The sequence below is a fragment of the Cetorhinus maximus genome, chromosome 3 (assembly GCF_964194155.1).
Source record: "Cetorhinus maximus chromosome 3, sCetMax3.hap1.1, whole genome shotgun sequence".
Lineage (NCBI taxonomy): Eukaryota > Metazoa > Chordata > Chondrichthyes > Lamniformes > Cetorhinidae > Cetorhinus > Cetorhinus maximus.
The window spans coordinates 85,928,454-85,955,971 of record NC_135881.1 but is presented as its reverse complement, the minus strand read 5'-3'; the positions used below and the strand labels follow the sequence as shown (position 1 = coordinate 85,955,971).

At 44.5% G+C, this 27,518-nt stretch overlaps 1 protein-coding gene across 3 annotated transcripts in view; it reads right to left on the bottom strand.

Annotated features, from left to right (window-relative positions):
- The window catches only part of grb10b (growth factor receptor-bound protein 10b), a 277,285-nt gene that overhangs the window by 13,029 nt on the left and 236,738 nt on the right, over positions 1-27,518 (bottom strand). For all 3 annotated transcript variants that reach the window (XM_078538624.1, XM_078538623.1, XM_078538625.1), the window contains 4 exons: positions 19,490-19,627; positions 13,673-13,783; positions 2,910-3,008; positions 7-84 (listed from right to left, as the gene is read on the bottom strand). In XM_078538624.1, the coding sequence (XP_078394750.1) occupies positions 7-84; positions 2,910-3,008; positions 13,673-13,783; positions 19,490-19,627 (426 nt within the window). The remainder of the gene's footprint in view (positions 1-6; positions 85-2,909; positions 3,009-13,672; positions 13,784-19,489; positions 19,628-27,518) is intronic.

Here is a 27,518-nt window from a genome sequence, read left to right as displayed (position 1 = left end):
ACCTACCACTGGTGTGGAGAAGTGGGATAATATTGTTTTCCTTTGTTGAGGAATCCGATAGTTCTGATACAATAGGATGCCATACTACAGAAGAGAAAAAAATGCTAACTTTAAAAAGGAATGGCATACTTCACGAAGAGAAAACTTTGAGATAGCACGAGTCCACATCTATTTCCTAACCAATAGATTTAATTATTACCAACGCAAAATTTGGATGCGCAATGCTGAGCGGCCTTAGAGACTCAAATGGCGTCCATAGTGCATGCATACGCCTCTAGTGTGAGTCACACCAGATGTCATACTGGTGCAGGCATTAGCGCATGTGCCAGCCAAAAGTACGCAGATCATGATGTCAATCAGCGTACAATGCTGATGTGACGCCAGGTCTGCCATTTTGGAGCTCAACGGCCCAGCTACTGCCCTCCCTTTATCATGCATGGCCGAACACGTTCAGCAGCAGGGAGGTTCCCCACCAATGCTGTTTAAAGTGTTCAGCTACTTTCAAGTCAGTTACTGACAGATCCCCATGGATGGTTGACCTGTAGAAGTGTTTCGTGTTTTCAAAAGTTCTTTAAGGTTGCTAAAGTCCACAGAGTGTGGTTTGGTGATTCTGAAGGACTTGATTCTTGCCTTCTGAAAAAATCATTTGCTCCCAGCTGGGTGCAGTGGTAGGCAATCCCCTTGGAAGACAGCATGACAGAGAATGAACAGAGGGCAGGCAGAGCAGAAGAAGCTGCTACAAGAGGGAGAAATATAAGGTCATAGGCTCTCAGCAGCAGGCCATATCCACCCAGGACATTCAGGGAATTTCCTGAATCTCAGCAAGTAAGCGTGGGTGAAACATTTACATTTCAGTAAGGACATCCTTACTGAAATCTGCCACCTGCTGCAGCTATGATGACAACCTCAAAGCAGGGTGAGGATGGAACTACTAGTGGCTGTGTAAGTGACTGTGGCCATTAACGTTTGTGCATTGGGCTCCTTCCAAGCTTGAGCTAGAGATATCTGCAACTCAGTTTGCCATCCACTACTTAAGGGAGGTCAGTGACGTTCTGTATTTAAAGAGAGTAGACTACATTTCACTCCTAAATTGTCAGGAAACAGCAGGTGGAGTGAGCATGTGGCTTCAGTAGGATTGTAGGCTTCTACCAAGGAATAAGGTGCATTGACTTCACGCTTGGCACTTTGTGGACGCCCCATGTCAACTGAGATGTACCAAAGCCAATGGGGATTCCACTCTTTCAACGAGCATTTAGTATGCAATCATACAAACAGCAAATTATGCTGGTCAATGCTGGTAATCTGGCAGAAGTCATGATGCTTTCATTCTGCGACAGTCCACTGTATCATCTGTATTTGAGCTACCATGACAAAGTAAAGCTGCCTTCTGGGCAACAAGAGTCATCACTGATGAGTCCAGTACCCAATCCAGGCACACGCGCATGACATGTATACATTGCATACAATGAAAGATGCAGAGCCGACCATTGGCATGTTGAGACAACACTTCCACTGTCTGGTTGATCTGAAGGAGCCTTGCAATATACAGGAAAGTGGGTACTAAAATTCATGGTGGTCTGCTATACAACTTTGCCATCATGAAGGAGCAACCCTTGCCAGCGTCTAAACGGCGACCAGCTGAGGAGGAAGGGAAAGGGAGGAAGTAACCTTGACAGCCACTTTCTGGCTGGGTTGTCTGTGAACAACTCGTCCAACTGTGATACAAGTGTAAGCAACACCAATTCCCCATTCACCAACAGTCCCACACCTTATCTTCCTGTGAACAACTCATCCAACTGTGATACCAGCGAACATGACCAATTCCCCAATAGTCCCACTCCATACCTTCCCTCTGTCACTGACCATTATAGCATCCACTTGGCCACAAAGCAAATATAAAAATCAACAGAAAATAAACATATCAAACCATGCCACATTGCACACAAATGCCAATGGATTACCCTCGCACGTTTCCTTAGTCCCTGTCTTCCTTGTGCCTATCCTAGTACTGCTACATGTTGCTAACCCAGTGGCTTAGGCATAGCTAGTGAAAGGCTGCTGACTTTCAGTTGAGGAAGCTGCAGATGGCCTTGGAGGATTACTTGAACAACTCTGGGCCTAGAAGGTCCAGATTTGGACTGCAACCTCTTGGCATGGGCAGCAGCAGCCTGCTGGCTGACGAACAACAGCAAAAGCTCTGGGCAGAGTGGCAGTAGGAGTACGGAAGCTGAGAGGGGACAGCAGACTCTTGCTCCATGAAGTCACTGCCACTCCCATGGTTGGCACCTCTGTGGTTGTTGTGAAGCCCCCCTAAACAGTGGTACTTGTAGTCATGGTGGCAGTAGCCTGTGCTTGCATGGCAGTAAGCTGAGCTTACAAAGGAGCAGTTTTAGCAGAACTTGCAAGACTAATGTCTGAACTTTCACTACAACACACTATTGAGTGGTTTCTGTGACAATTAAGTTCTTGGATATATGAAAGGAGAAAGGCACAATGGTAGAGTTGCAGTGAAGGTGGGAGAAGGGTTATGGCAGAAAGTAAGAGGTGCTTGCTTACACAATCTGCAGCTTCTAAATCAGAAGATATTGTGCGGTGAGGAAGATGTGGGAAGTGAGAAGGAGAAGTAGTTATAAGGAGACAGTCACCTTCTATACTTTCAGTCCTATGACAGGCCATAACCTCAGCTATGGCCGTTCCAATGATGGCAAGCACTGTCTGCTCCTTGAGGGTAAGGACATGCAGCCCTGTCTTACCCACTGCCAGTTAGGTGCTGCTGCCTCTGGTTGTGTACCGCCTTGTCTGGCAAGATTGCAGGAAGTATGTCACTGAGTGTGGTGCAATGAAGGAAACAGAAAACATTAAGGGTGTGGTAATCACTTCATTGAATATTAAAAGTAACAAATCAATACCTTGAGGAGTCGAAAGGCTGTCATCCAACATGTTCTGCTCTGCTCATCTTCGGCACATAACAATCGAAGGTCCTTTGTTTCATTCCTCATTTTTATGGGCTGCATTGGACAAGGAAACTCCAGTCATCCATACTATTACTTCTTACAGAACGTGAAAAATTTCCTTTTAGTGCACTGAAACCATGACTAATCATCCAGCAACTTTCATTGCTCCAATCAAAGTACAGACTAATTGAATCTCTTCTAAAAATTGATGTGAAGATGAAAGCTGTATGTACAGAACTCAAAGTACTATATCTGCTAAACAGAGGGCTTGCTAAAAAAAATGGAAACAGGAATTTGGTGAGCAGGAAAATTTCGTGCAGAGTCGGAAGGAGGTCCTAAGTGCTGTAAAACAAGAGGCAACAGTAAATATATAAATAATCAGAGTAAGTAATTAAATCTAAAAGGGATTTTCTTTAAGAAATATGGGACCCATTATCTGCAATTCCTGTGGAAACTTCAAGATGCTTCAGGTGTACTGGATAGCCATGTGTGCACAAAGTGGCTCCAGTTGCTCAATTCGATCTCAGGGTTTGAGTTGGAAGAGTGGATGAAGTCACTGCACAGCATATGGGAAGCTAATTTACTGGAGTGCAGGTTCAAGGTGCTGTTCACCCTGCAGCTACAGAGGGTTCACAAAAATAGTAAGTGGGGCAAGGTAGAAAGAGGCTGGCAAGTACAGGAATTCTGGGATTGTGGAACTCTCAAACCAATTTTCAGTATTAAATATTGGTGAGGCTAATGATACCTTAGTAGAGTTTTTTTTTATTCCATTCACGGGATTGTGGGCTTCGCTGGCTGGGCCAGCATTTATTGTTCATTACTAGTTGCCCTTGAGAAGGTGGTGGTGAGATGCCTTCTTGAACCACTGTAGTGCATGTGGTGTAGGTGCACCCACAGTGCTGTTAGGGAGTTCCAGAATCTTGACCGAGCGACAGTGAAGGATCAGTGATATATTTCCAAGTCAGGATGGTGAGTGGCTTGGAGGGGAAATTCTAGGTGATGGTGTTCCCATCAATCTGCTGCCCTTGTCCTTCTAGGTGGTAGTGGTCGTGGGTTTAGGAAGTGCTGTCTAAGCAGCCTTGGTGAATTCCTGCAGTGCATCTTGTAGATGGTACACACTGTTGCTACCGTGCAGAAGTGGTGGTGGGAGTGAATGTTTGTGGATGTGGTGCCAATCAAGCGGGCTGCTTTGTCCTGGACAGTGTCAAGCTTCTTGAGTGTTGTGGGAGCTGCACTCATCCAGGCAAGTTGGGAGTATTCCATCACACTCCTGACTTGTGCCTTCCAGATGGTGGACAGGCTTTGGGGAGTCAGGTTGTCAGTTACTCATCGCAGGATTCTTAGTCTCTGACCTGCTCCTGTAGCCACAGTATTTATATGGCTAGACCAGTTCAGTTTCTGACTGACCTCCAACAACCGCAATCATCTTCCTTTGTGCTAGGTATGACTCCAACCGCTGGATAGTTTTACCCCCGATTCCCATTGACTCGGTTTGGTTAGGGCTCTCTGATGCCACACTCGGTCAAATGCAGCCTTGATGTCAAGGGTAGTCACTCTCACCTCACGAGTTCAGCTCTTTTGTCCATGTTCAAACCAAAGCTGTAATGAGGTCAGGAGCATCACAGATGCCAGTCTTCAGCCAATTCGATTCACTCCATGTGATATAAAGAAATGGCTGAAGGCACTGGATACTGAAAAGGCTACGGGCCCCCAGAATATTGCCTATTCTGGCAATAGTACTGAAGACTTGTGCTCCAGAACTTCCTGCTACCCTAGCCAAGCTGTTCCAGTATAGCTATGACACTGGCATCTACCTGGCTATGTAGAAAATCGTCCAAGCGTGCCCTGTACACAAAAAGCAGGACGAATCTGGGCGTCAGCGAGCAGGCTATTGCTAAGCAAGTGCTGCTTGATAGTACTGCTGATGACCCCTTCCATTACTTTACTGGTGATCGAGGGTAGACTGATGGGGCGGTAATTGGCTGGGTTGGACTTGTCCTGCTTTTTGTGTGTTGTGATGCTGGGGATCTCAGGAGGAGGCCGAGATGGATCATCCACTCGGCACTTCTGGCTGAAGATTGTTGCAAATGCTTCAGCCCTATCTTTTGCACTGATGTGCTGGGATCCCCCATCATTGAAGATGGGAATATTTATGGAGCTTCCTCCTCCAGTGAGTTGTTTAATTGTCCACCACCATTCAAAACTGGATGAGGCAGGACTGCAGAGCTTAGGTCTGATCTGTTGATTGTGGGATCGCTTAGCTCTGTTTATCGTTTGCTGCTTATGCTGTTTGGCACGCAAGCAGTCCTGTGTTATTGCTTCACCAGGTTGACACCTGTGCAGTCTAAAGCACACCCATGGCACAATAAGGCAAATGACAGCACAGGTTGGCACTGAAAGAAAAGTATAGAAATTGAGTGGTCATAGAGGATTCCATAGTCAGGGGGAATCAACAGGCGTTTCGATCTGTTGTCGAAGTCATGGTCCGTGTGGGAAGCAATGACATAGGAAATAGAAGGGTTGAGGTCCAACAGTCAAAGTTTCAGGAGCTAGAGAGTAAGTTAAAAAGGAGGATTTCAAAAGGTAGTAATCTCTGGATTACTCCTAGTGCCATGCACTATTGAGTATAGGAATGGTAGGCTAAGAGATTAATGCGTGGCTGGAGAAATGTTGCAAGAGGAAGAGTTTCAGATTCTTGGGGCATTGTGGCTGTTCACATGCACGTATTGCTTCTTAACAGAGCTGTGATTAATGTTCTCATGCGAAGATAAACTAATACTGCGTAGTAGAGTTTAAACTAATATGGCAGGCAGCTGAGCAGCAGGATGAAAAATTAAAGACTTGCATTTATACAACACTTCATGACCACCTGATGGCTCAAAGTGCTTTACAACCAATTAAGTTACATTTGAAGCATAGTCATAGTAATTTAGGAAACACGCCGCCAATTTGTGTTCAGCAAACTCCCATAAACAGCAATGTGATAAATACTAGATAATTTTTTTGTGATGTTGATTGAGGGATAAATTTTATAATATTAATACAGAAAAGAGAAACAAGATGCAGAGGACTGGGAGAGACAAATAGCACTGGAATAACTTAAGAGTTCAGAAATAGGAGGCATCAGGCAAGGGAAAATGCAAAGAACTTCAAATCCATTTTAGAGTGCATACACATAAATGCACAGAACACTTAGATTAGGTTGAAAAGGCACAAGTCACCAAATGGGATCATGATAGTGCAATAACAGAAACCTGGCTCAAAGTAAAGAGCTGGGAATTTAACAACCCTGGATACAAGGTTTTCAGAAAAGATAGGGAATGAAAAAAAAGAGCTTGGGTGGCTACATTGATCAAAAGAAGAATTACAGCACTGGAGACGATGATGTAATTGAGGGACCAGAAACAGAGTGTATTTGGTTAGAGTAAAGAGCAAAAGAGGAACTCTTAAGCTACTAGGTGTGTACTATAGGCCACCAAGTTGTGGGATGGAGACAGGGGAGAAATTTTGCAGGCAAATTACAGAAAGTTGCATGGATTACGAAGTAGTCACCTTAATGTGGGCTAGAGGGGGAGGAATTCCTGTATTGTGTATAAGAAAGCGTTTTTTGATTAATCTAATTGCAGCCTAACAAGAAAAGGAGCAGTGCCAATCTAGTTCTGGGAAATGAGGTGGGGCGAGAGGAGCATGTTTCAGTGGGAGAGTAGTTGGGGAACAAATCTAATTTAAAATAGCTATGGAAAATGACAGCACAATCAAGCATCGAAATACTTAACTGGAGGGGGTCCAACTCCAGTAAGTTGAAAAGTTATCAGGTCCAGGTGTACTGGAATCAAAAATTAGTAGGCCTTCAAAGGGGAGATTGGCTTGGGTACAGAATGGATACATTTCAATGAGGGAAAAGGAAGGCACTCATAGCTAGAGATCCCCGGATGACAAAAGATATAGGGCAACAAATTCATTTCTGCAGCACCAACAAGTGGCGCTATGTAGGCAACATCAATTCCCCGGGGTTGACAGCAACATGAGCCTCTACCTGAGCAGACAACTCAGGTTTCTTCTAAGATATGAATGAGGAACAATGTGTGGGCTATGTGGCTAGTGCGTAGCAGCCAGCTGCGCTGTCTGTCCCTGGGGCACCGGCATAGTGTTGCTAATGTAGGTCTTTTTTACGATTATAATTTAAAGAGATGATTTAAAACAAAGTAAAATATAGTTGTGAAGGTCATGTGATCTATTATCAGTTCTGCTCAGCAATAGGTCAAGTTGTTTGGTTACCGTGGAAGCATGAGGGTTAAAGTCAAGAGTTACTAAGAGCAAGACTTTTCTGTCTCCATGATTTCTAAGCGAGCAAGAGAGAGAGACAAAGGCCCAGATCTTCTGAGCAGCAGCAATCATCATCGGATTGCAACTCCGCTTGAACATTCCCCCAACTCAACCTTACTCCGCTATTCTTCTGGGATCTTCCGAACCCGGCTTTTTCAGAAACACCGACTGAAGTATCTCTCGAAGTGCTCCGACGCAGCAAGCAGAGTCGAGGGACGACAGAATACACACTTTTTTTGTTGCCGTATGGCAAGTTTAAAGATCCAGTTTGAATATTCGTGAACAGGTGAGTGGATTGATGAGTGAATGCGTAGGGTGGCAAGTGCTAAGTGGGCAAGTCGGTAGTCGGGGCCAGTCAAGGAGGTGGGGTGGTGGGAGTAGCTGGGGCCGGTCAAGGGGGCAGGAGGTAGTCGGGAGAGCACGCACGTGAGGTCTCACAGAGAGACAAAGGACAGCAACTAGTGTGGTCAGCAGAGGAGACTGTGTCTTTTCTGACAGTCAGGCAGAATACAGGGGGAAGATGGTCTCTGGTCAAAGAGACACATCTTGTCACAATTGAAGGAATCTGGAAGATTTGTCCGGGTGCGGGGGAGTAGGGGGAAGAATCGTCAGAGCAGGCCTTACTGCTGGTATTCAGTTCACGACTTCTCCAAAAGCAGACGTTATGACTCAGCAAAAAGAGAGAAGCAAACCCAATGAAAGCTGGGAATGTTGGTGGACTGGTTTCTGTAAAAACTGCAATTTTGCAGGGTGCGGGCAGTAAAGTATAGCCATGGCATGAGAATTTTGGTTGTGTTAAAAGTTAAGAGGGGAGATATCTTTTCTGTATTAGTTGCTTACTAAATATAATGTTGATTTTTATGTTGTTTGTTACAGTAAAGTCTTAAAACTTGATATCTTGTTGTGCAATTCCTTTGAGTTGGTCACTGGGAATTCAAATCTCTTGTTTTAAGTTATTGGCTTCTAAGGGGAATTATAACAGTAGTCTATGTGTAAATTAACTGATATTGGGTGGGATGTAAATAAAAACTCGGCCATTTTCAAAGTAGAAAAGTTTCCTGGTCCAGTTCGGATGCATCCTAAGTTAATGAGGAAAATTTAAAGTGGAAGTTGCAGAGGCTCTGGCCACAATCCTTGGAAATGGGGTGGTGCCTGAGGGCTGGAGTCTTGCAAATATTAACCCGTTTAAAAACGGGGATAGGAATACATCTGGCAACTACAGGCCAGTCAACCCAATGTAACAATGGAGAGACTCACAGCAAGTCCCATTCTCCTATCTTCGCTGTGCGTGACCTACATTGGCTTCTAGTCAAGCAAGGTCTTGATTTTAAAATTCTCCTTCTTATTCTCAAATCCCTCCATGGCCTTGCCCCTCCCTACCTCTCTAATCTCCTCCAACACCATAATTCTCCAAGATAACTGCACTTTTCCAATTCTGGCCTCTTGTACATTCCCAATCATAACTGCTGCACCATTGTTTCTGTGCCAGGTCTTTGCAAAAGCAACTCATCTACTCCCCCTTCACTGCCTTCTCCCTGTAGCCCTGCAAACACTTTCTCTGGAGATAATTATCCAATTCTCTTTTAAAAGCCTTGATTGAACCTCCGTCACTCTCTCAGGCAGTGCATTCCAGATCCTGACCACTCAGTTTTCCTCATGTCACTGTTGCTTCTCTTGCCAACCACCTTAAATTGATATCAACCAAAGACTGGCAGGAAAAACTGTAACAGAATTATGGGAGATCTCTGAGGAGGTGACGTTTCAGCTACAGGCTAGGTACATTCCAACAAGGGCAAAGGGTAAGGAAACCAAAGCCAGTGCTCCTTGGATATTGAAGGAGATATAGAATATGATGAGACAAGAGGTGGTGTTTGATGCATGTCAGCGAATTCTTCAAACAAGACCAGGCAAAATACAATAAGTTGAGAAGAAAAAAAGAGGAGGAAAATAATGCAATAATAAAATAAGGTCAGTTAAACCAAAAGGGAACCTAAAAATCTTCTACTGGGATCTAAACAATAAGCAGTTAGTAAGAGGTGGAGTGGACAAAGAGGCTGATAGATGCTTAGAGGCACAAGGCTAGAATACATAAATACTTCATTATAATCTTTCCCAGGTGTGGGGGAGGTGCCAGAGGATTGAGTGTGGCAAATGTGATGCCTTTGTTCAAGAAAGGGCATAAAGATACTCTTAGCAATTACAGGTCAGTCAATTTAACATCAATGGTGGATAAAGTTTTAGAACCAATAATCAGGGGGAAAAAATAGCAGCCACTTGGAGAGATTTTGAATTCATTGCGGAGACCTGGCATGGACCTTTAAAAGGCAGATTGTGCTTGACTAATCTAACGGAATCCTTTGATGAAGTAAGAGATCATTTGTTTTTTGATATACAGAAATATTGCATATTGGAATACAGAGCACAATTTCAAAAGTTGCCAATGGTATCAAACTTAGAGGAGCAGCACAGGGAGGACGATACTATTCAACAGCAATTGGACCTAGATAGGAGAGCAGAACAGGCAGACAGGAGGCAGATGGAAATTAATATACAGTGGGAACACCGCCACCTGAAGTTCCCCTCCGAACCATACATCACCCTGACTTGGAAATTTATTGCCATTCCTTCACAGTCACTGGGTCAAAGTCCTGGAACTTCCTCCTGAACAGCACTGTGGGTGTATCTACACTACAGGGACTGCCAGAGCGAGCAAGCAAGCGAGCCAGAGGGCATGGGCGCGAAAGCGAGCGAGTGAGCCAGAGGGCGCGCGCACGAGAGCGAGAGAGTGCGCCAAAGGGCACGTGCACGAGAGTGAGCGAGCGAGTGAGTCAAAGGGCGTGCGCACGAGAGCGAGCGAGTGAGCCAGAGAGCGCGAGAGTGAGCCAGAGGGCGCGCGCACAAGAGCGAGCCAAAGGGCACGCGCACGAGAGCGAGAGAGTGAGCCAGAGGGCGCGCGCACGAGAGCGAGAGAGTGAGCCAAAGGGCGCGCGCACGAGAGCGAGAGAGTGAGCCAAAGGGCACGCGCACGAGAGCGAGAGAGTGAGCCAAAGGGCACGCGCACGAGAGCGAGAGAGTGAGCCAAAGGGCACGCGCACGAGAGCGAGAGAGTGAGCCAAAGGGCACGCGCACGAGAGCGAGAGAGTGAGCCAAAGGGCACGCGCACGAGAGCGAGAGAGTGAGCCAAAGGGCACGCGCACGAGAGCGAGAGAGTGAGCCAAAGGGCACGCGCACGAGAGCGAGAGAGTGAGCCAAAGGGCACGCGCACGAGAGCGAGAGAGTGAGCCAAAGGGCACGCGCACGAGAGCGAGAGAGTGAGCCAAAGGGCACGCGCACGAGAGCGAGAGAGTGAGCCAAAGGGCACGCGCACGAGAGCGAGAGAGTGAGCCAAAGGGCACGCGCACGAGAGCGAGAGAGTGAGCAAAAGGGCACGCGCATGAGAGCGAGAGAGTGAGCCAAAGGGCACGCGCACGAGAGAGTGAGCCAAAGGGCACGCACACGAGAGCGAGTGTGAGCCAAAGGGAACGCGCACGAGAGCGAGCCAAAGGGCACGCGCACGCGAGCGAGAGTGAGCCAACGGGCGCGCACACGAGAGCAAGAGAGTGAGCCAAAGGGTGTACACACGTGCGAGAGTGAGCGAGCGAGCTACAGGATGCTCACGCGTGCGAGCCAGCCAGCCAGAGGATGCACGCGAGAGCGAGTGAGCCAACCAGAGGACGCACGCACGCGAGAGCAAGCGAGCCAGAAGGCGGACATGCGAGAGTGAACCAGAGGGAGTGAGCCAGAGAGAGGGAGCGTGCAAGAGCGAGCCAGAGACAGTGAGAGAGCAAGCCAGAGAGAGTGAGCGAGACAGCGACATAGAGACAGGGACTCTATGACTCCTCTGGTCATCAATCCTTCTGCCAACAGGAAGAGCTTTCTTCTCTGTCCAAATCCCTCATGATTTTGAACACCTGTATCAAATCTCCTATTAATCCTTTCTTTTCGAAGGAGGACACCCCCAACTTCTGCAATCTATCCACATACTATAACTGAAGTGTATCATCTCTGGAACTATTCTTGTGAATCTTCTCTGCACCCTCTAATGCTTCCGCATTATCTAAGGAGGATTAGAAGATTATGGCTAGTGCTTCCACAATTTCCACCTCAACTGCTCAGTATCTTCTGATGCATCTGGTCTGGTCCTGGTGACTTATCTGCTTTAAGAAAATCTGGCTTTTCTAATAACTGCTCTTTATCAATTTTTAGTCTATCCACTGTCTCGATTACCTCCTCTTTCTTAATCACTTGAGCTGTACCTTCTTTCTTAGTAAAGACAGATGCAAAGTACTCATTTAGTACCTCAGCACCATTTAGTACCATGCACCTTGCCTCTCGTGAAAATTCCCTTTTGGGTTCTGAATCGGTCCCATTCCTGTTACTGCCCTTTTGCTATTTATATGCTTATAGAAGATTTTAGTATTCCTTTTACATTAACTGTCAATCTCCTCTTATACTCTTTCCTCGCTTGTCTTACTGTGAAGGTTTGGGGCTTGAGATGTTGAGAGGCAGGGAAGGGCAAGGCAATGGAGGGATACAGTAAGGATGAGGATTTTAAAAGAGAGGCACTGTTTGCCCAGGTGCCAGTGTAAGTCAGTGAACATGGGGTGATGGGTAAACAGGACTTCATGCGAATAAAGACGGATGCAGAATTTAGGATGACCTCAAGTCTAGAGGATCGAATATGGAAGGCCAGCCAGCAATGCATTGGATTAGTCAAATCCAGAAGTAACAAAGGCATGATGATGATTTCAGCAGATGAGCTGAGTTGGGATGAAGTCAGATGATGCTACCTAGTTGGAAATAGGTGATCTTAGTAACAGTATGGATATGTGGTCATAAATTCATCTTGGATTAAATGTGAAACTAAGATTGCAAATGGTCTTGTTCAGTCTCAGATAAGTGCCAGGGAGAGGAATGGAGTCAGTAGCTATGGGAATGTGTTTAGAGTGGGGACCAAAGAGAATGGCTTTTGACTTCTGAATATTTAATTGGAGGAAATTTCTGTTCATCCAATACTGGATAAGCAGCCTGATAATTTAACAGTGGAGTAGTCGGGAGAACTGGTGTTGAGCCAGAGCTGGGTTTCATCAATGTACATGTGGAAACTAATGCTGCATTTTCAAATGATGTCACTAGGGGACATCAGAGGTCATGGTGCAGGAACAGGAAGAGAAGCTTTGCAAGTGATACTCTGATTAAATAGATAAAAATGGAACCAGGCGTCTGCTGTCCCAACCAGTTGGATGACAGTGGAGAGGGGTTGGAAGAGGATGGTGTAATCAAACATTTGAAATGCTACAGACAGGTCGAGAAGGACAAGAGGGTATAGTTCACCTTAGTCAGTCACATAGAATGTCATTTATAACTAAATAAGAGCAGTCTTGGTCCTTGGCAGGGGTGGAAACCAATTTGGGGGGGGTGGTTTTCAAGCATATAGTTCTGAGAAAGATAGGTATGGATATTAAAGGTAAAAAACATGCTCAAGGGCTTTGGAGAGGAAAGGGAGATGGCAGTTTGCTAGGACAGTGGGGTCAAGGAGTATGTTTTGAGGAGAGATGTAATAATGGCAGATTTAAAGGAGGAACAATACCTGAAGAGAGAGCACTGTTAACAATATCTGCTAACTTGGGAACCAGGAAGGGAAGCTGTGTGGTCAGCAGTCCAGGACAAGATGAGCTCCAGTATAAGGGGAGATTGAAGAGAAACTAGAGAAAGATGCAAGTTCAGGGCTAAGGCATGTGGGAATTTTAGAGGAAGTTTAGTGTGCTGGGCTGGTGGATTAGAGAGAACGGCAGAGGCAGCTGATTGTCACTAAGAGTGGCACAATCCAAAGTTCATGACCTCCTTGCACTTGTTGGAGGTGAGGGTGGAGGGCACAGAGGAAAGGGAATTAAGACAACCATTTGAAGTAGACAAAAGAAGCTTGGGGTTACCTTTGTATTCTAGGGTGATGTTGCAATAGTGAACAATTTTAGCAAAGAGAGCAGAATCTGATAGTGCTTTATGTGGTCCAGCCAGATCTGGATTTGCAAAAATTATTAATTCCATACCGGTTTTCACCAAAGCAGGTCAAAAAATGCTTTCAGAATACTTCATGTGATATTGACAATTGAGTTAATATTTGATTGAATGTACTTGTAGAACATTTAGCCCTATGTTCAACATAGAAAATTGAAGTCAAGGGAAATAACGTACAGCATAGCAAATAAATAATTCACTAAAACATTGTTTTTACTGGGGAACTTCTGTGCTGCAGAGGAAAAATTAGATGTTTATAAATGATGCAAAATCACAAGTCTGAACATAAAACAAACACGAAGTATTTGCACAAATAATCTAGTCAGAAAAAGTACCTTTATACAAAAACCATAGTCTGATGGTGCACTGTATGTTTTCTTGCCAGCTACTAATGAAAATACATTATTGTCTTCAATGTTTGCTAACAGCTGAAGATGTCTTGGTTCCTGTGCAAATGACAAGATGAAAAATGTTTAGAATTTGCAAAACAGTGGCCATAATTAATACAAACTTCTTTTTTATTTGTTCATGGAATTGGGCATCACTGGTAAGGCTAGCATTTATTGTCCATACCTCATTGCCCTCGAGAAAGTGGTGATGAGCCACCTTCTTGAACATATGAATTAGGAGCAGTAGGACTCTCTGCCCTCGAGCTTGCTCCGCCATTCAGTAAGATCATGGTTGATCGGGTTGTTATCTCAACCCACACATTCCTGCCCCGATAACCTTTCATCCTTTTGTTAATCAAGTATCTATCTAGCTATGCCTTAAAAATATTCAAAGGCTCTGCTCCCATTGCCTTTTGAGGAAGAGTTCCAAAGACTCTCAACCCTCAGAAAAAATTTCTCCTCACCTGTCTTAATTGAGCGACTCCTTATTTTTAAAGAGTGACCCCGAGTTCTAGATTCTCCCAGAGGAGACATCCTCTCCATAGCCACTTTGTCAAGACCCCTCAGGATCATAAAGGTTTCAATCAGGTCACCTCTTACTCTTCTGAACTCCAGTGGATACAAGCCTAACCTGTCCAACCTTTACTCATCAAGCAATCCACTCATTCCTGGTATCAGTCTAGTAAACCTTCCTTGAACTGAACCACTGCAGTCTATGTGGTGCAGGTACACCCCCAGCGCTATTAGGGAGAGTGTTCCAGGATTTTGGCTCTGAGATATATTTTCAAGTCAGGATGGTGTGTGATTTGGAAGGAAACCTGCAGGTGGTAATGTTTCCTTGCATCTGCTGCCCTTGTTGTTCTAAATGATAAAGATTGCAGTTTTGGAAAGTACTGTCGAAGGAGTCCTGGCGAGTTGCTGCATTGCATCTTGTAGATGGTACACACTGCTGCTACTGTGTGTCAGTGGCAGATGGGATGCCGATCAAGCGGGCTGCTTGGTCCTAGAATGATGTTGAGCTTCTTGAGTGTTTCTGAAGCTGTGCTCATCCAGGGAAGTGTGGAGTGTTCCTTCACACTCCTGACTTGTGCTCTGTAGATGATGGACAGGCTTTGGGGAATCAGGAGGTGGCTTACTCACCACAGAGTTCCAAACCTCTGACCTGTTCTTATAGTCACAGTACTTATGGTTGGTCCAAAAAGATTTTAGGTCAATAGAATCCCCCAAGATATTGATGGTGGAGGATTCAGCAATGATAATGGCATTAGATGTTAAAGGAAGATGCCTAGATTCTCCCTTGTTGGTGATGCCTGGCACTTGTGTGGCAGGTAGCTTTTGTGCCACACATCAGCCCCAGCTTGAATGCTGCCCATATCTGCTGCATGTAGGCATGGACTGCTTCAGTATCTAAGGAGTTGTGAATGGTACTTTTAACTGTCCAATCAACATTTCTGACATTATGCTGGAGGGAAGGTTATTGATGAAACCGCTGAAGATCACTGGGCCTAGGACACTGCCCGCAGAACTCTTGCAGCGATGTCCTGGGGCTGAGATGATTGGCCTCCAACAACGGCAACCATCTTCGTTTGCACTCAGTATGACTCCTACCAGTGGAGATCTTTCCTCCTGATTCCAATGCACTTAAATTTTACTAGGGGTCCTCGATGCCACATTCGTTCAAATGCTGCCTTAATGTCAATGGCAGGCACTTTCATCTCACGTCTGGAAGACAGCTTTTTCATCCATGTTTGGACCAAGGCTGCAACAAGGTTTGAAGCCAAGTGGACCTGGTGAAACCCAAACTTGAGCATTGGCAAGGAGATTATTGCTGACTGAGTGTTACATGATAGCACTGTTGACAACACCTTTAATTATTTTGAGGATGATTGCAAGTAGATTGATGAAGTGGTAATTGATAAGTTTCTACATTGTTAGGTAGTTGCCAGTGTTGTAGCTGCATTGGAACAGCTGGGGCATGGCTGTGGAGCAGAAGTCAACACTGAGTATTCAATTTCCAATGAAGAGGTTAAATGTTTACAGCAAGCAAAATCCTATAACTTGTATAATTAAGATAGATATTTAACAAATACTTTTATGGATTAGGTCCCTTAGGGAGCAGGGCATAATTACATTGTTCAGTGTAATATATAGACTACCATCTAGTGGGAAGGATATAGAGGAACAAACCTGCAAGGAAATTACAAAGAGGTGTAAACACTGTAAAGTAGTTATAATGGGGGTCTTTAATTACTTGTATTATAGACTGGGATAGTGGTAGTGTAAGGGGCAATGAGGGACAAGCATTCATACATTGTGTTCAGGAGAATTTCCAACAAGAAAGGAGGCACTGCTAGACCTGGTTCTTGGGAATGGGGTGGGCCACGTAGATCAAGTGACAGTGGGGGAACATTTAGGGGACAGTGATCATTGTATCATAAGGTTTAGGATGACTGTGGAAAAAAACAGTAGCTGAAAAATGGGCTACCTTCAATGCAGAGATGGTTTGGGCACAGTCAAGGTATGTTCCCTTGAAAGAGAAAGGTAGGACAAACAAATCCAGAGCCCCCTGGATGACAAAGGAGATAGAAATTAAGTTAAAGAAAAAATGTGCTTACGACAAATGTCAGGTAGCAAATACAATTGAAAACCAAGCCGAATACAGAAGGTTCAGAAGGGATGTGCAAAAGCAAATATGAAAAGTAAAGAGGGATTATGAAAAAAGACTGGCAGCTAACATAAAAGGAAATCCCAAAGTATTCTATAAGCACATCAACAGTAAAATGGTGGTAAAGGGAGGAGTAGGGTCGTTTAGGGACCAAAAGGGGATTTACACAGAGGCAAGAGGCATGGCTGAGGTGTTAAATGAATATTTTGCATCTGTCTTTACCTATGAGGTAGATGCTGCCCAGGCCATGGTGACAGAGGAGGAAACTCAGTCACTAGATAGGTTTAAAATTGATAAGGAGGTGGTATTGGATAGGCTGTTGGTACTTAAAGTTGATAGGGCACCAGGACCGGATGAGATGCATCCAAGAATATCGAAGAAAGTGAGAGTGGAAATTGCAGAGGCACCGACAATAATCTTTCAATGTTCCCTGGATTCGGGGGGCGGTGCTAGAAGACTGGAGAAATGAAAAGGTAACAGAGATGGTTGATGAGGGAAAGGCCGTTGATGTGGTGTATATGGACTTCCAAAAGGCGTTCGATACAGTGCCAGGCAACAGACTTGTGAGGAAAGTTATAGGGCAGGGACAGTAGCAATGTGGAATCAAAATTGGCTGAGCGATAGGAAACAGGGAGTAATGGTTAATGTGTATTTTTTGGGCTGGAAGGTTTGTAGTGAAGTTCCCCAGGGGTCAGTATTGGGACCCTTACTTTCCCTGATGACACAAAACTTGGGAGAATTGTAAACTGTGAGGGGGACAGTGTAGAATTTCAAAAGGAGATTGACACATTGGTGGAGTGGGCAGATAGGTGACAGATGAAGTTCAATGCGGAGAAGTGTGAGGTGATGCACTTTGGTACAAAGAACATGGAGAGACAGTATGAACTAAAGGATACTATTCTAAAGGGTGTGCAGGAGCAGAGAGATCTGGGTGTATATGCACATAAGTCATTAAAGGTGGCAGGACAGGTAGAGAGAGCTGTTTCTAAAGCATACAGTATTCTAGGCTTCATTAATAGGGGCATAGTGTATAAGAGCAGGGAGGTTTTTATGAACTTATATAAGATACTGGTTAGACCTCAGCTGGAGTATTGTGTACAGTTCTTGGCACCACACCATAGGAAGGATATGAACACATTGGAGAAAGTGAAGAGGTTTGCGAGAATGGTTCCAGGGATGAGATACTTCAGTAATGAAGAAAGATTGGAGAAGTTGGGACTGTTTTCCTTGGAGAGGAGAAAGCGAAGAGGAGACTTGATAGAAGTTTTCAAAATCATGAGGGGTCTGGATAGAGTTGATAGGGAGAAACTGTTCCCACTCGTAAACAGATCGAGAATCAGAGGGCACAGTTTTAAAGTGTTATGCAAAAGAAACAAATGCGAGGTGAGAAAAAAACTTCTTCACACAGCGAGTAGTTTGGGTTTAGAATGCACTGCCTGGAAGTGTGGTGGAGGCAGGTTCAATTGAGGCATTCAAGAGGGAATTGGATGATTATTCAAATATTAATGTGCAGGGTTACGGGAAAAAGGCAGGAGATTGGCACGAAGTTAAAATACTCAGAGAGCCGGTGCAGACACGATGGGCCGAATGGCCTCCTTCTGCACGCAACAATTCTGTGATTCTGTGAACATGATATCCAACATAGGGATTGCACCTTAGAACTAAATTTTACAAGTACACAAAACAGTTTTACATCACTCTTTTTAAGAATACACTGTTGCCAGTGGTATTAAACCAAGGTTGCACATGAGAAAACTGTCAAAATTTCTGAAATTTATTTTAATGCTCGTCACAAGAAAGGACAATATTTTCAATTGTCTTCAAACCTTTATGCTGATGGCACAGGCCTTGCATTTCTGAAAATATAATACGTAATTCTCATTTCCAAAAGACAAAGTTTCTTATTTTTGAACCATACTCTCCCCTAATCCCATCCCTCTCCTGAAGATGGTGCTGGAAATCCTTTGGACCAAGTAATGATTTTTCATATGAAAGGCTTAAAAATGATGGTCAGAAAGTGATTCAGCAAAGAGACTTCCTAGCACATTTGACTCTGGCATCATAGCATGTTCATTTGCAGCTTGATGTCACCAACACTGTTGCACTTGCACTTTATAAGGCCCCATATGACAGTCATTACAGAAATCATAACGAATCAACTTAAAACCTACGAAGGGCATGTTTCCCCTGATATTGTTGAAAACTCTGGAAATGGGCAAATACGACAGGTCTCAGCACATTTTCCAGAAAAAAAAGCAGGGAGCTCTCCAGTATTCTCCTTCAACTACCAACAGAAAAAAGTGTGATCAATGTGTTGTTTATAGAGTGGGTGTATCCCATTGCCTGTATAATAGCAGCTACTATTGTGTCAAAAGCGAATAATTGGTTGAGATGTACATTGGGACCTTCAGAGGGAGTAATAAAGCACGATAAAAATGCAAGCTTTTTCCTTTATGGTCTAGGATATTATTGGCATCTTCTAAACAGATAATCAGCAAGCAAGTAGGAAATCTACTGTAGACAGTAATGTTATTAGTAATGCAAGCCACAGCTTAATGCACACCAAATTCCAGTTTTAATAGCACACCCTCTGATAAAATTGATTTCTCAAAACAAAGTCAAAGGAGGCGAATGAGATCAAGTGACATGGAGTCCATTCACAGGTCAGTGAAACAACAAATACTGGTCTTCTATGCAACACATGCTCCAAAGATTTCCACAGATCATCATATAGCCCAGTGCCACTGAAGGAAACTACAGATATATCAGAGATGTATGAATGCAATTGTAACCTTATTGGCCAGTACAATCCAGCATTATGCCATGTGGTCTATTTATCCATTTAATCATCTGGCCATTTCAAGGCTTTGCCTTATTGGATGTCATGAAATCACTGAAGACGACAGCACAGAAAGACACCATTCATCGCCACTCAGTCTGTGATAGCTCTTGCATTCATTGTCTGATTCATTTCAACCTCGGTCCTGTCCTACACTATGAGCCCTGGACTTTGTCAGTGGGAAACAAAAAACCTACAAGTAACCTCCTCTCCCAAAACTGTCCTTTTATAGATATAAACACTCTAAACTATGGCTTACCTTTGAAGTTCCTTTTGAGGAAAAGTAAAGTCCTGATCTTCGCATAAACACATGCAGTTTCTTCCAAGACTTTCTTCCCACTTCCCTTACATGCAAGGATCCTTGAATTTCTGGGCAACTGCTAGAGCTCAAGAAGTTCTGTAACAAGATTTATACGAGCATTATAGTTTTAAAATGTAGATCAAAAATACTTTTATTCAAGAATGAGTGCATAAATATTTGTGGAAAGCAAATGCACACCACATGCAAGATTTAGTAGACCAGCAGATCTCTCATTACATTATTCACAGTAAAATAAAAAGTTTTTTTTAAGAGCAAGATTGTTACATCAGGGAAACTGAACTATATGCAAAGAGGAAGAGCGCCTTGAGCATCTGAAAGCACTGGGCCACAGCACTGGGATGGAGTTTCATAGTCCAGCTGTAATTTGAGGGAAGCTCCAAGGTCCAGAAGCACATGATGGTCACAGGATTTTGGGAACACTGGAAAGGAAAATTCTTGACCTGAAACATGAGCTCTGTTTTTCTCTCCACTGATGCTGTCAGACATGCTGACAACTCTCCCTCACCCTTTGACTCTACTGATTAGCCTCGATTCTCCACCTTCCAAAAATTTCAGCTCATGTACAATGCAACAGCTTGTAACTATCCTACACGAGCTTCCACTCACCAATTAGGTGGTGCTTGCTGACCGATGTTGGCTTGAACCCCAAAACCTCCACCTTGAAATCAGATTCATGTGTCTGAATCACTTGTGGCCTTGCCAGAGCCTCTCTGTAACATCTTTCAGCCCTCTCCTCTCAAAAACACTATTTCTATTATGCTCAACATTTGTGCAACGCTCCTTTCCTTGACTCACTATGAGTAGCTGCACCTTCCCTTCAGAAAGGATATTAAACCATGCAGCATGTAGATTCTGCAGGGTGAAACTACAAATAAGAATATAAAAAATAGGAGAAGTAGGCCACATGGGCCCTGCAGCTTGCACCACCATTCAATATGATCACGGCTGAACCATTACAACTACAAATTTCCTGCCATACTCGCATATCCCTTGTTTCCCTTACTGCCCAAAAAATCCATTGATCTCAGTTTTGAACATATGCATCGACTGAGCATTCACAGCATTCTGGGGTAGACAATTCCAAAGATTCCCAAACCGCTTAATGAAAAATATCCTCATCGCATTCAAATGCTAACCCTTTATCCTGATACTGACTCTGAGGTACGTACTCTCCAGTCTATGGCTGTAGCTATGAGCAGAGAATTGAAATATTGGGATTAATTTAACTGGTTCATAGAAAGCATTTTAAAACACGGAGAATTTTGATTCGGCAAAAAGTAAACATCTTCAGGTTTGGGAGTCACTGACGAGGAGTCATCATTTTAAAATTGTCACTAAAAGATTGAGAAGAAAGGTTACTGGATATTTAATTGTTACAGCATGGACTGCTTTGCCACCAATGCATTAACTGCAGTGTAAATAAACATTTGAAGCAGCTGATGATGCAGGGTCCACTCAAGTGAAGGGCAGTGGAACAGGTTTTGGACTGCTCTAGCGAATAGCCTGCGCATAAACATTTTTCATAGAATCAAAAAGCACACAAAGCCATTTGGTATATTGTGTTTGTGTCAGCTCTTTGGAATAGCTAACTAATTAGTCCCACTCTCCTGCTCTTTCCTGATAGCCTTGCAAATTGGCGAAGTGTGCTGTAAACATCTATTCCTCGAGATGCAATTTTATGAACACTTATCAATAATAAAGAACAGGAACTGAGGTTAAAAAAGCCAAAGAGCTGTCATGCCAACAGGAGCAGACTCAGTGGAGTAAATGATTTATGGGAAAGTAATTTCATAGTGGTAATGGCACTGGACTAGTAATCCAGAGGCCCAGTCTAATACTCTGGGGACACAGGTTCAAATCCCACCACAGCAGCTGGTGGAATTTAAATTCAATTAATAAACCTGGAACATAAAACTACTCTCTATAATGGTGACCATGACAATAGCACTGATTGTTGTAAAACCTTCATAGTCCTTTAGGGAAAGAAATCTGCCATCCTTATCCGATCTTGTCTACATGTGACTCCAGACCCAGAGCAATATGGTTGATTCTTAACTGCCCTCTGATTTGGCTTGGTGAGCCACTCAGTTCATGGGCAATCAGGAACGTTGGCCATGCCAGGGACGCCCACCCCATGACCGAAGAAATAAATGATCTAATCCTATTTTGATGTCTCTTTATCTGGGAAGCTTAATAGATATACCACTCATACTTATGGGCAGGATACTTCTGTCTGACAGTATTGGTAGGAGTGACCACCGCACAGTCATTGTGGAGACAAAATTGCACCTCCACATTGAGGATACCCTCCATCATGTTGTGTGGCACGACCGCCGTGCTAAATGGGATAGATTTCGAACTGATCTAGCAACTCAAGACTGGGCATCCACGAGGCGCTGTGGGCCATCAACAGCAGCAGAATTGTACTCGAACACAATCTGTAACCTCATGACCCAGCATATCCCCGACTCTACCAATAGCATCAAGCCAGGGGATCAATCCTGGTTCAATAAGGAGTGCAGGACGGCAAGCCAGGAGCAGCACCACGCATACCTAAGAATGAGGTGTCAATCTAGTGAAGCTATAACATAGGACTACTTGCGTGTCAAACAGCATAAGCAGCAAGTGATGGGCAGAGCTAAGTGATTACACAACCAACGGATCAGATCTAGAAAATAAAAACAAAAAACTGCGGATGCTGGAAATCTAAAACAAAAACAAAATTACCTGGAAAAACTCAGCAGGTCTGGCAGCATCGGCGGAGAAGAAAAGAGTTGACGTTTCGAGTCCTCATGACCCTTCAACAGAACTGAGTAATATTAGGAGAGGGGTGAAATATAAGCTGGTTTAAGGTGGGGTGGGGGGTTGGGGGGGAGAAAAGTGGGGGTGGGGGTGTGGTTGTAGGGACAAGCAAGCAGTGATAGGAGCAGATAATCAAAAGATGTCACAGACAAAAGAACAAAGAGGTGTTGAAGGTGGTGATATTATCTAAACGAATGTGCGGGATCAGATCTAAGCTCTGCAATCCTGCCACATCCAGTCGTGAAAGGTGGTGGACAATTAAACAACTAACTGGAGGAGGAAGCTCCACAAATATCCCCATCCTCAATGATGGGAGAGCCCAGCACATCAGTGCAAAAGATAAGGCTGAAGAACTTAATACAATCTTCAGCCACAAGTGCCAAGTCGATGATTCATCTCGGCCTCCTCTGGAGGTCCCCAGCATCACAGATGCCAGTCTTCAGCCAATTCGATTCACTCCACGTGATATCAAGAAATGGCTGAAGGCATTGGATAGTGCAAAGGCTATGGGCCCTGACAATATTTTGGCAATAGTGCTGAAGTCTTGTGCTCCAGAGCTAGCCAAGCTGTTCCAGTACGGCTACAATACTGGCAACTACCCGGCTATGTGGAAAATTGCCCAGGCATGTTCTGTACACAAAAAGCAGGACAAATCCAACCGGGCCAATTATCGCCCCATCAGTCTACTCACCGTCACCAATAAAGTAATGGAAGGGGTCATCAACAGTGCTATCAAGCGACACTTGCTTAGCAATAACCTGCTCACTGATGCTCAGTTTGGATTCCGCCAGGGCCACTCAGCTCCTGACCTCATTACAACCTTGGTTCAAACACGGGCAAAAGAGCTGAACGTCCGAGGTGAGATGAAAGTGACTGCCCTTGACATCAAAGCCGCATTTGACAGAGTGTGGCATCAAGGAAAACTGGAGTCAATGGGAATCAGGGATAAAACCCTCCACTGGTTGGAGTCATATCTAACACAAGGGGAGATGGTTGTGGTTGTTGGAGGCCAGTCATCTCAACTCCAGAACACCGCTGCAGGAGTTCCTCAGGGTAGTGTACTAGGCCCAACCATCTTCAGCTGCTTCAGCAATGACCTTCCTTCCATCACAACGTCAGAAATGGGGATGTTCGCTGGTAATTGAACAGTGCTCAGCACCACTTGAGCACTCCTCAGATACTGATGCAGTCCATATCCAAATTGAGCAAGACCCGGACACTTTGCAGGCTTGGGCTGACAAGTGGCAAGTAACATTTGTGCCACACAAGTGCCAAGCAATGACCATCTCAAACAAGAGAGAAACTAACCATCATTCCCTGACATTCAGTGGCATTACCATCACTGAATCCCCCAATATCAACACCCTGGGGGTTACCATTGACCAGAAATTGAACTAGACTAGCCATATAAACACTGTGGCTACAAGAGCAGGTCAGAGGCTCGGAATCCTGCAACGAGCAACTCACCTCCTGATTCCCCAAAGCCTGTCCACCATCCAGAAGGCACAAGTCTGCGCTGGAGTGCTGATTTTGGCTGCAGTCAAGTGCTTCAGTTGGAGTTTGGTGACTGAGGGATTTTAAGGGTTAAATGCTATCTATAGTCCAGTTTTTCTTTAATTTAGCAATTAACTAAAAGTTGCTGTTAGGGTTGGAAGGTGGGTTTTAGTCCGGCCTTAAAACAGGACTCATAGAGGCTCTGCTTGCAGCTGCAGCTAGTTAATTAGACAACTGGCTTAATCAGGTTTTCAGAGGCTAGGTTCAGAGAGTATAAAAGTAGGCCATATTATAGTGCTGACTTTGCACTGGAGTGCGGTTTTTGGCTGCAATCAAGTGCTTCAGTTGGAGTTTGGTGACTGAGGGAGTTCAGTGAGAAGGTGCTCCTTTCTTTTTCTACCTTCCCTCAGAAAGAAGAGCGGTGGCCTTGGTAAGTTGGAACTGGTGAGTAAATTAGAAAAGTGCAATATTTTTAAACAAATTGCTAAACTTGGATTTAACAGAGGAGCGCCAGGAATAAGGGAAATTTAGGACCAATATAATAAAGTAATATAAATAATCCAAAGTAGAATAAAGTTAACTTAAGGGAGGTAGAGTTAAGGCATGGCAGGGCAGCTCAGTTGAGTGGAATGTGTGTCCTGTAATATGTGCAAAGTCATGGATGCTACCAGTATCCTAGTTGAGCACATATGCAGGAAGTATTGTCAGCTGCAGAAATTTGAGCTCTGGGTTTCAGAGCTCAAGAGGTGTCTGGAGTCACTGTGATGCATCTGTGAGGCTGAGCGCTACATGGATAACATGTTCAGAGAGGTGGTTACACCGCAGCTCAAGGGCCTGGAGACAGAAGAAATGGGTGACCACCAGGCATCCAAAAGAAGTAGGCAGGTAGTGCAGGAGCCCCCTAGGGACCTGCTCATAAATTGGTTTTCTGCTTTGGAAGCTGGTGAAGGTGCTGGTTCCTCAGAGGAGTGCAGGCAGAGCCATGTTTGCGGCACGAGTGCCTCGGCTGTACAGGAGGGGAAGAAGAAAGGAAGGGCTATAGTGATCGGGGATTCATTGGTTAGGGGAACAGACAGGCATTTCTGTGGCCATAGGTGTGACCCCAGGATGGTATATTGCCTCCCTGTTGCCAGGGTCAAGGCTGTCACAGCAACTGCAGGATATTCTTCTGGGAGAGGGTGATCAGCCAGAGGTCGTGGTCCACATTGGTACCAATGATTTAGGTAGGGGGATGTAGTCCTGCAATCAGAATTTAGGAAGCTAGGTAGAATATTGGCCAGCAGGATCTCAAATGTAATAATCTCTGGATTACTCCCAGTGCCACGTGCCAGCGAGTACAAAAATAGGAGGATAAGGCAGATGAATGTGTGGCTGGAAAGATAACGCAGGAGAGAGGGCTTTAGATTCTTGGGACACTGGGGCTGGCTCTGGGGGAGGTAGCACCCATACAAGCTAGAGGGGTTGCACTTGAACCGAGCTGGGACTGAGTTCCTTGCTAGTGCTGTTGGGAGGGCTTTAAACTAACTCAGCAGGGGGGTGGGAACCAAGAGAAAATATCTGAGATGAATACCAGGGTGCACAAAATACTGGGAGGGACAGCTAGCACTAGTATAGAGAATAGTAAGTTAATAGGTAAAGTCAGGTAAGGGAGAAAGTATCAAAATCTAAATCAGGGTTACAGGAATGCACGGAGTGTAGTATATAAGATTGGGGAGTTACAGGTGCAGATAGCCATGTATGATGTTGTGGTGATAAGAGACCTGGCTCAAGGGCAGTACTGTGTGAAATATTCCTGGGTACAAGGTGTTCAGAAGAGATATGGAAAGAAAGGAGGCGGGATGGCAGTATTGGTTAAGGGGAGCATTGCAGTGTTGGAGAAAGAGGATGTCCCAGGGTGTTCAAGGACAGAATCAATTTGGCTACAGCTAAGGAACAAAAAGGGTGCAACTACATTGCTCGATGTAGTCTGTAGACTGCCTAATAGTGAGAAGGATGCAGAAGAACAAATCTGCAGGGAAATTAGAGAGATGCAAGCATTATAGAATAGCTATAATGGGGGACTTTAATTACCTGAATGTAGACTGGTAGTGTAAATGGCAGAGAGAGCAAAAGTTCCTAGATTGTGTTCAGAATTTTCTACAGCAGTATGTGTCCAGCCCAGTAAGAAAAGAAAATGTGCGTTGGACCTGGTTCTTGGGAATGAGGTCAGCCAAGTAGATCAAGTGTCAGTGGGGAAACATTTAAGCGACAGAGATCATTGTATTGTACATTTAGGATGATGACAGAAAGGACGATAGGCAATCCAGAGTAAGAATAATTAATTGGACAAGAGCCAACTTCGTTGGGGCAAGAACGGAGCTGGGCCAGGCAGACTGGAACAAAAGATTGGCAGGAAAAACTGAAGCTGAACAATGGGCTACCTTCAAAAAATAATTGGTTCAGGTATAGTTGAGGTTTATTCCATTGAAAAGGAAAGGTAGGGCAAACAAATCCAGAGCTCCCTGGATGAAAAAGGAGATTGAAATTAAGAAAGAAGAAAAAGTGCGCCTATGACAGATGTCAGGTAGAAAATACAATTGAGAACCAAAAGGAATACAATGTTCAGAGAGGAGATGAAAAAGCATATCAGAAGCAAAGAGGTATGAGAAAAGACTGGCAGCCAACATAAAGGGAAATCCCAAAAGCCTTCTATAGACATATTAATAGTAAAAGGGTGGTAAAAGGAGCAGTAGGGCTGGCTAGGGACCTAAAAGGGAATTTACACTTGAATGAAGGGGCCAAGGTTTTTTCACAACGAGTGGTTCAAGTCTGGAATGCATTGCCTGGAAGCGTGGTGGAGGCAGGTTCAATACAGGCATTCAAGAGGGCATTAGATTATTTGAATAGAAATAGAAACAATGTGCAAGGGTACGGGGAATGGCACCAGGTAATAATGATCATTTGGAGAGTCAGTGCAGACACGATGGGTCAAATGGCCTCCTTCTGTGCTGTTAAGATTCTGTGAAGTCAGAAGTGTGATGGAATACTCCTCACTTGCCTAGATGAGTGCAGCTACCACAACACAAGAAGCTTGACACCATCCAGGACAAAGCAGCCCGCTTAACTGGCATCACATCCACAAACATTCACTCCCTCCACCACCGACGCAGCAGTGTGTACTATCTACAAGATACGCTGCAGGAATTCACCAAGGCTGCTTAGACAGTACATTCCAAAACACGACCACTATTATCTAAAAGGACAAGGGCAGAAGATAGATGGGAACACCACCACCTGGAAGTTCCCCTCCAAGTCACTCACCATCCTAACTTGGAAATACATTGCCGTGAAGCCGTTCCTTCGCTGTTGCTGGGTCAAAATCCTGGAACTCCCTTCCTAACAGTATTGTGGGTGTACCTATACCACATGGTCTGCAGCGGTTCAAGAAGGCAGCTCACCACCAATTTCTCAAGGGCAACTAGTGATGGGCAATAAATCCCACATCCCGCGAATGAATCAAAAAAAATTACAGCCCCTCTAGCCTTGAACCTCCCTCTCTTTACCTCCTCTGTTTATCTGTATTTTATGGAGACTATGGATGGTGCTTGCCTGAAGTTTGTTGTGTTCCTTCTAATTAATTAAAATTAATCTACACGTTCTTCCCACTAAAACTGCCTTGAAAATCAAATCT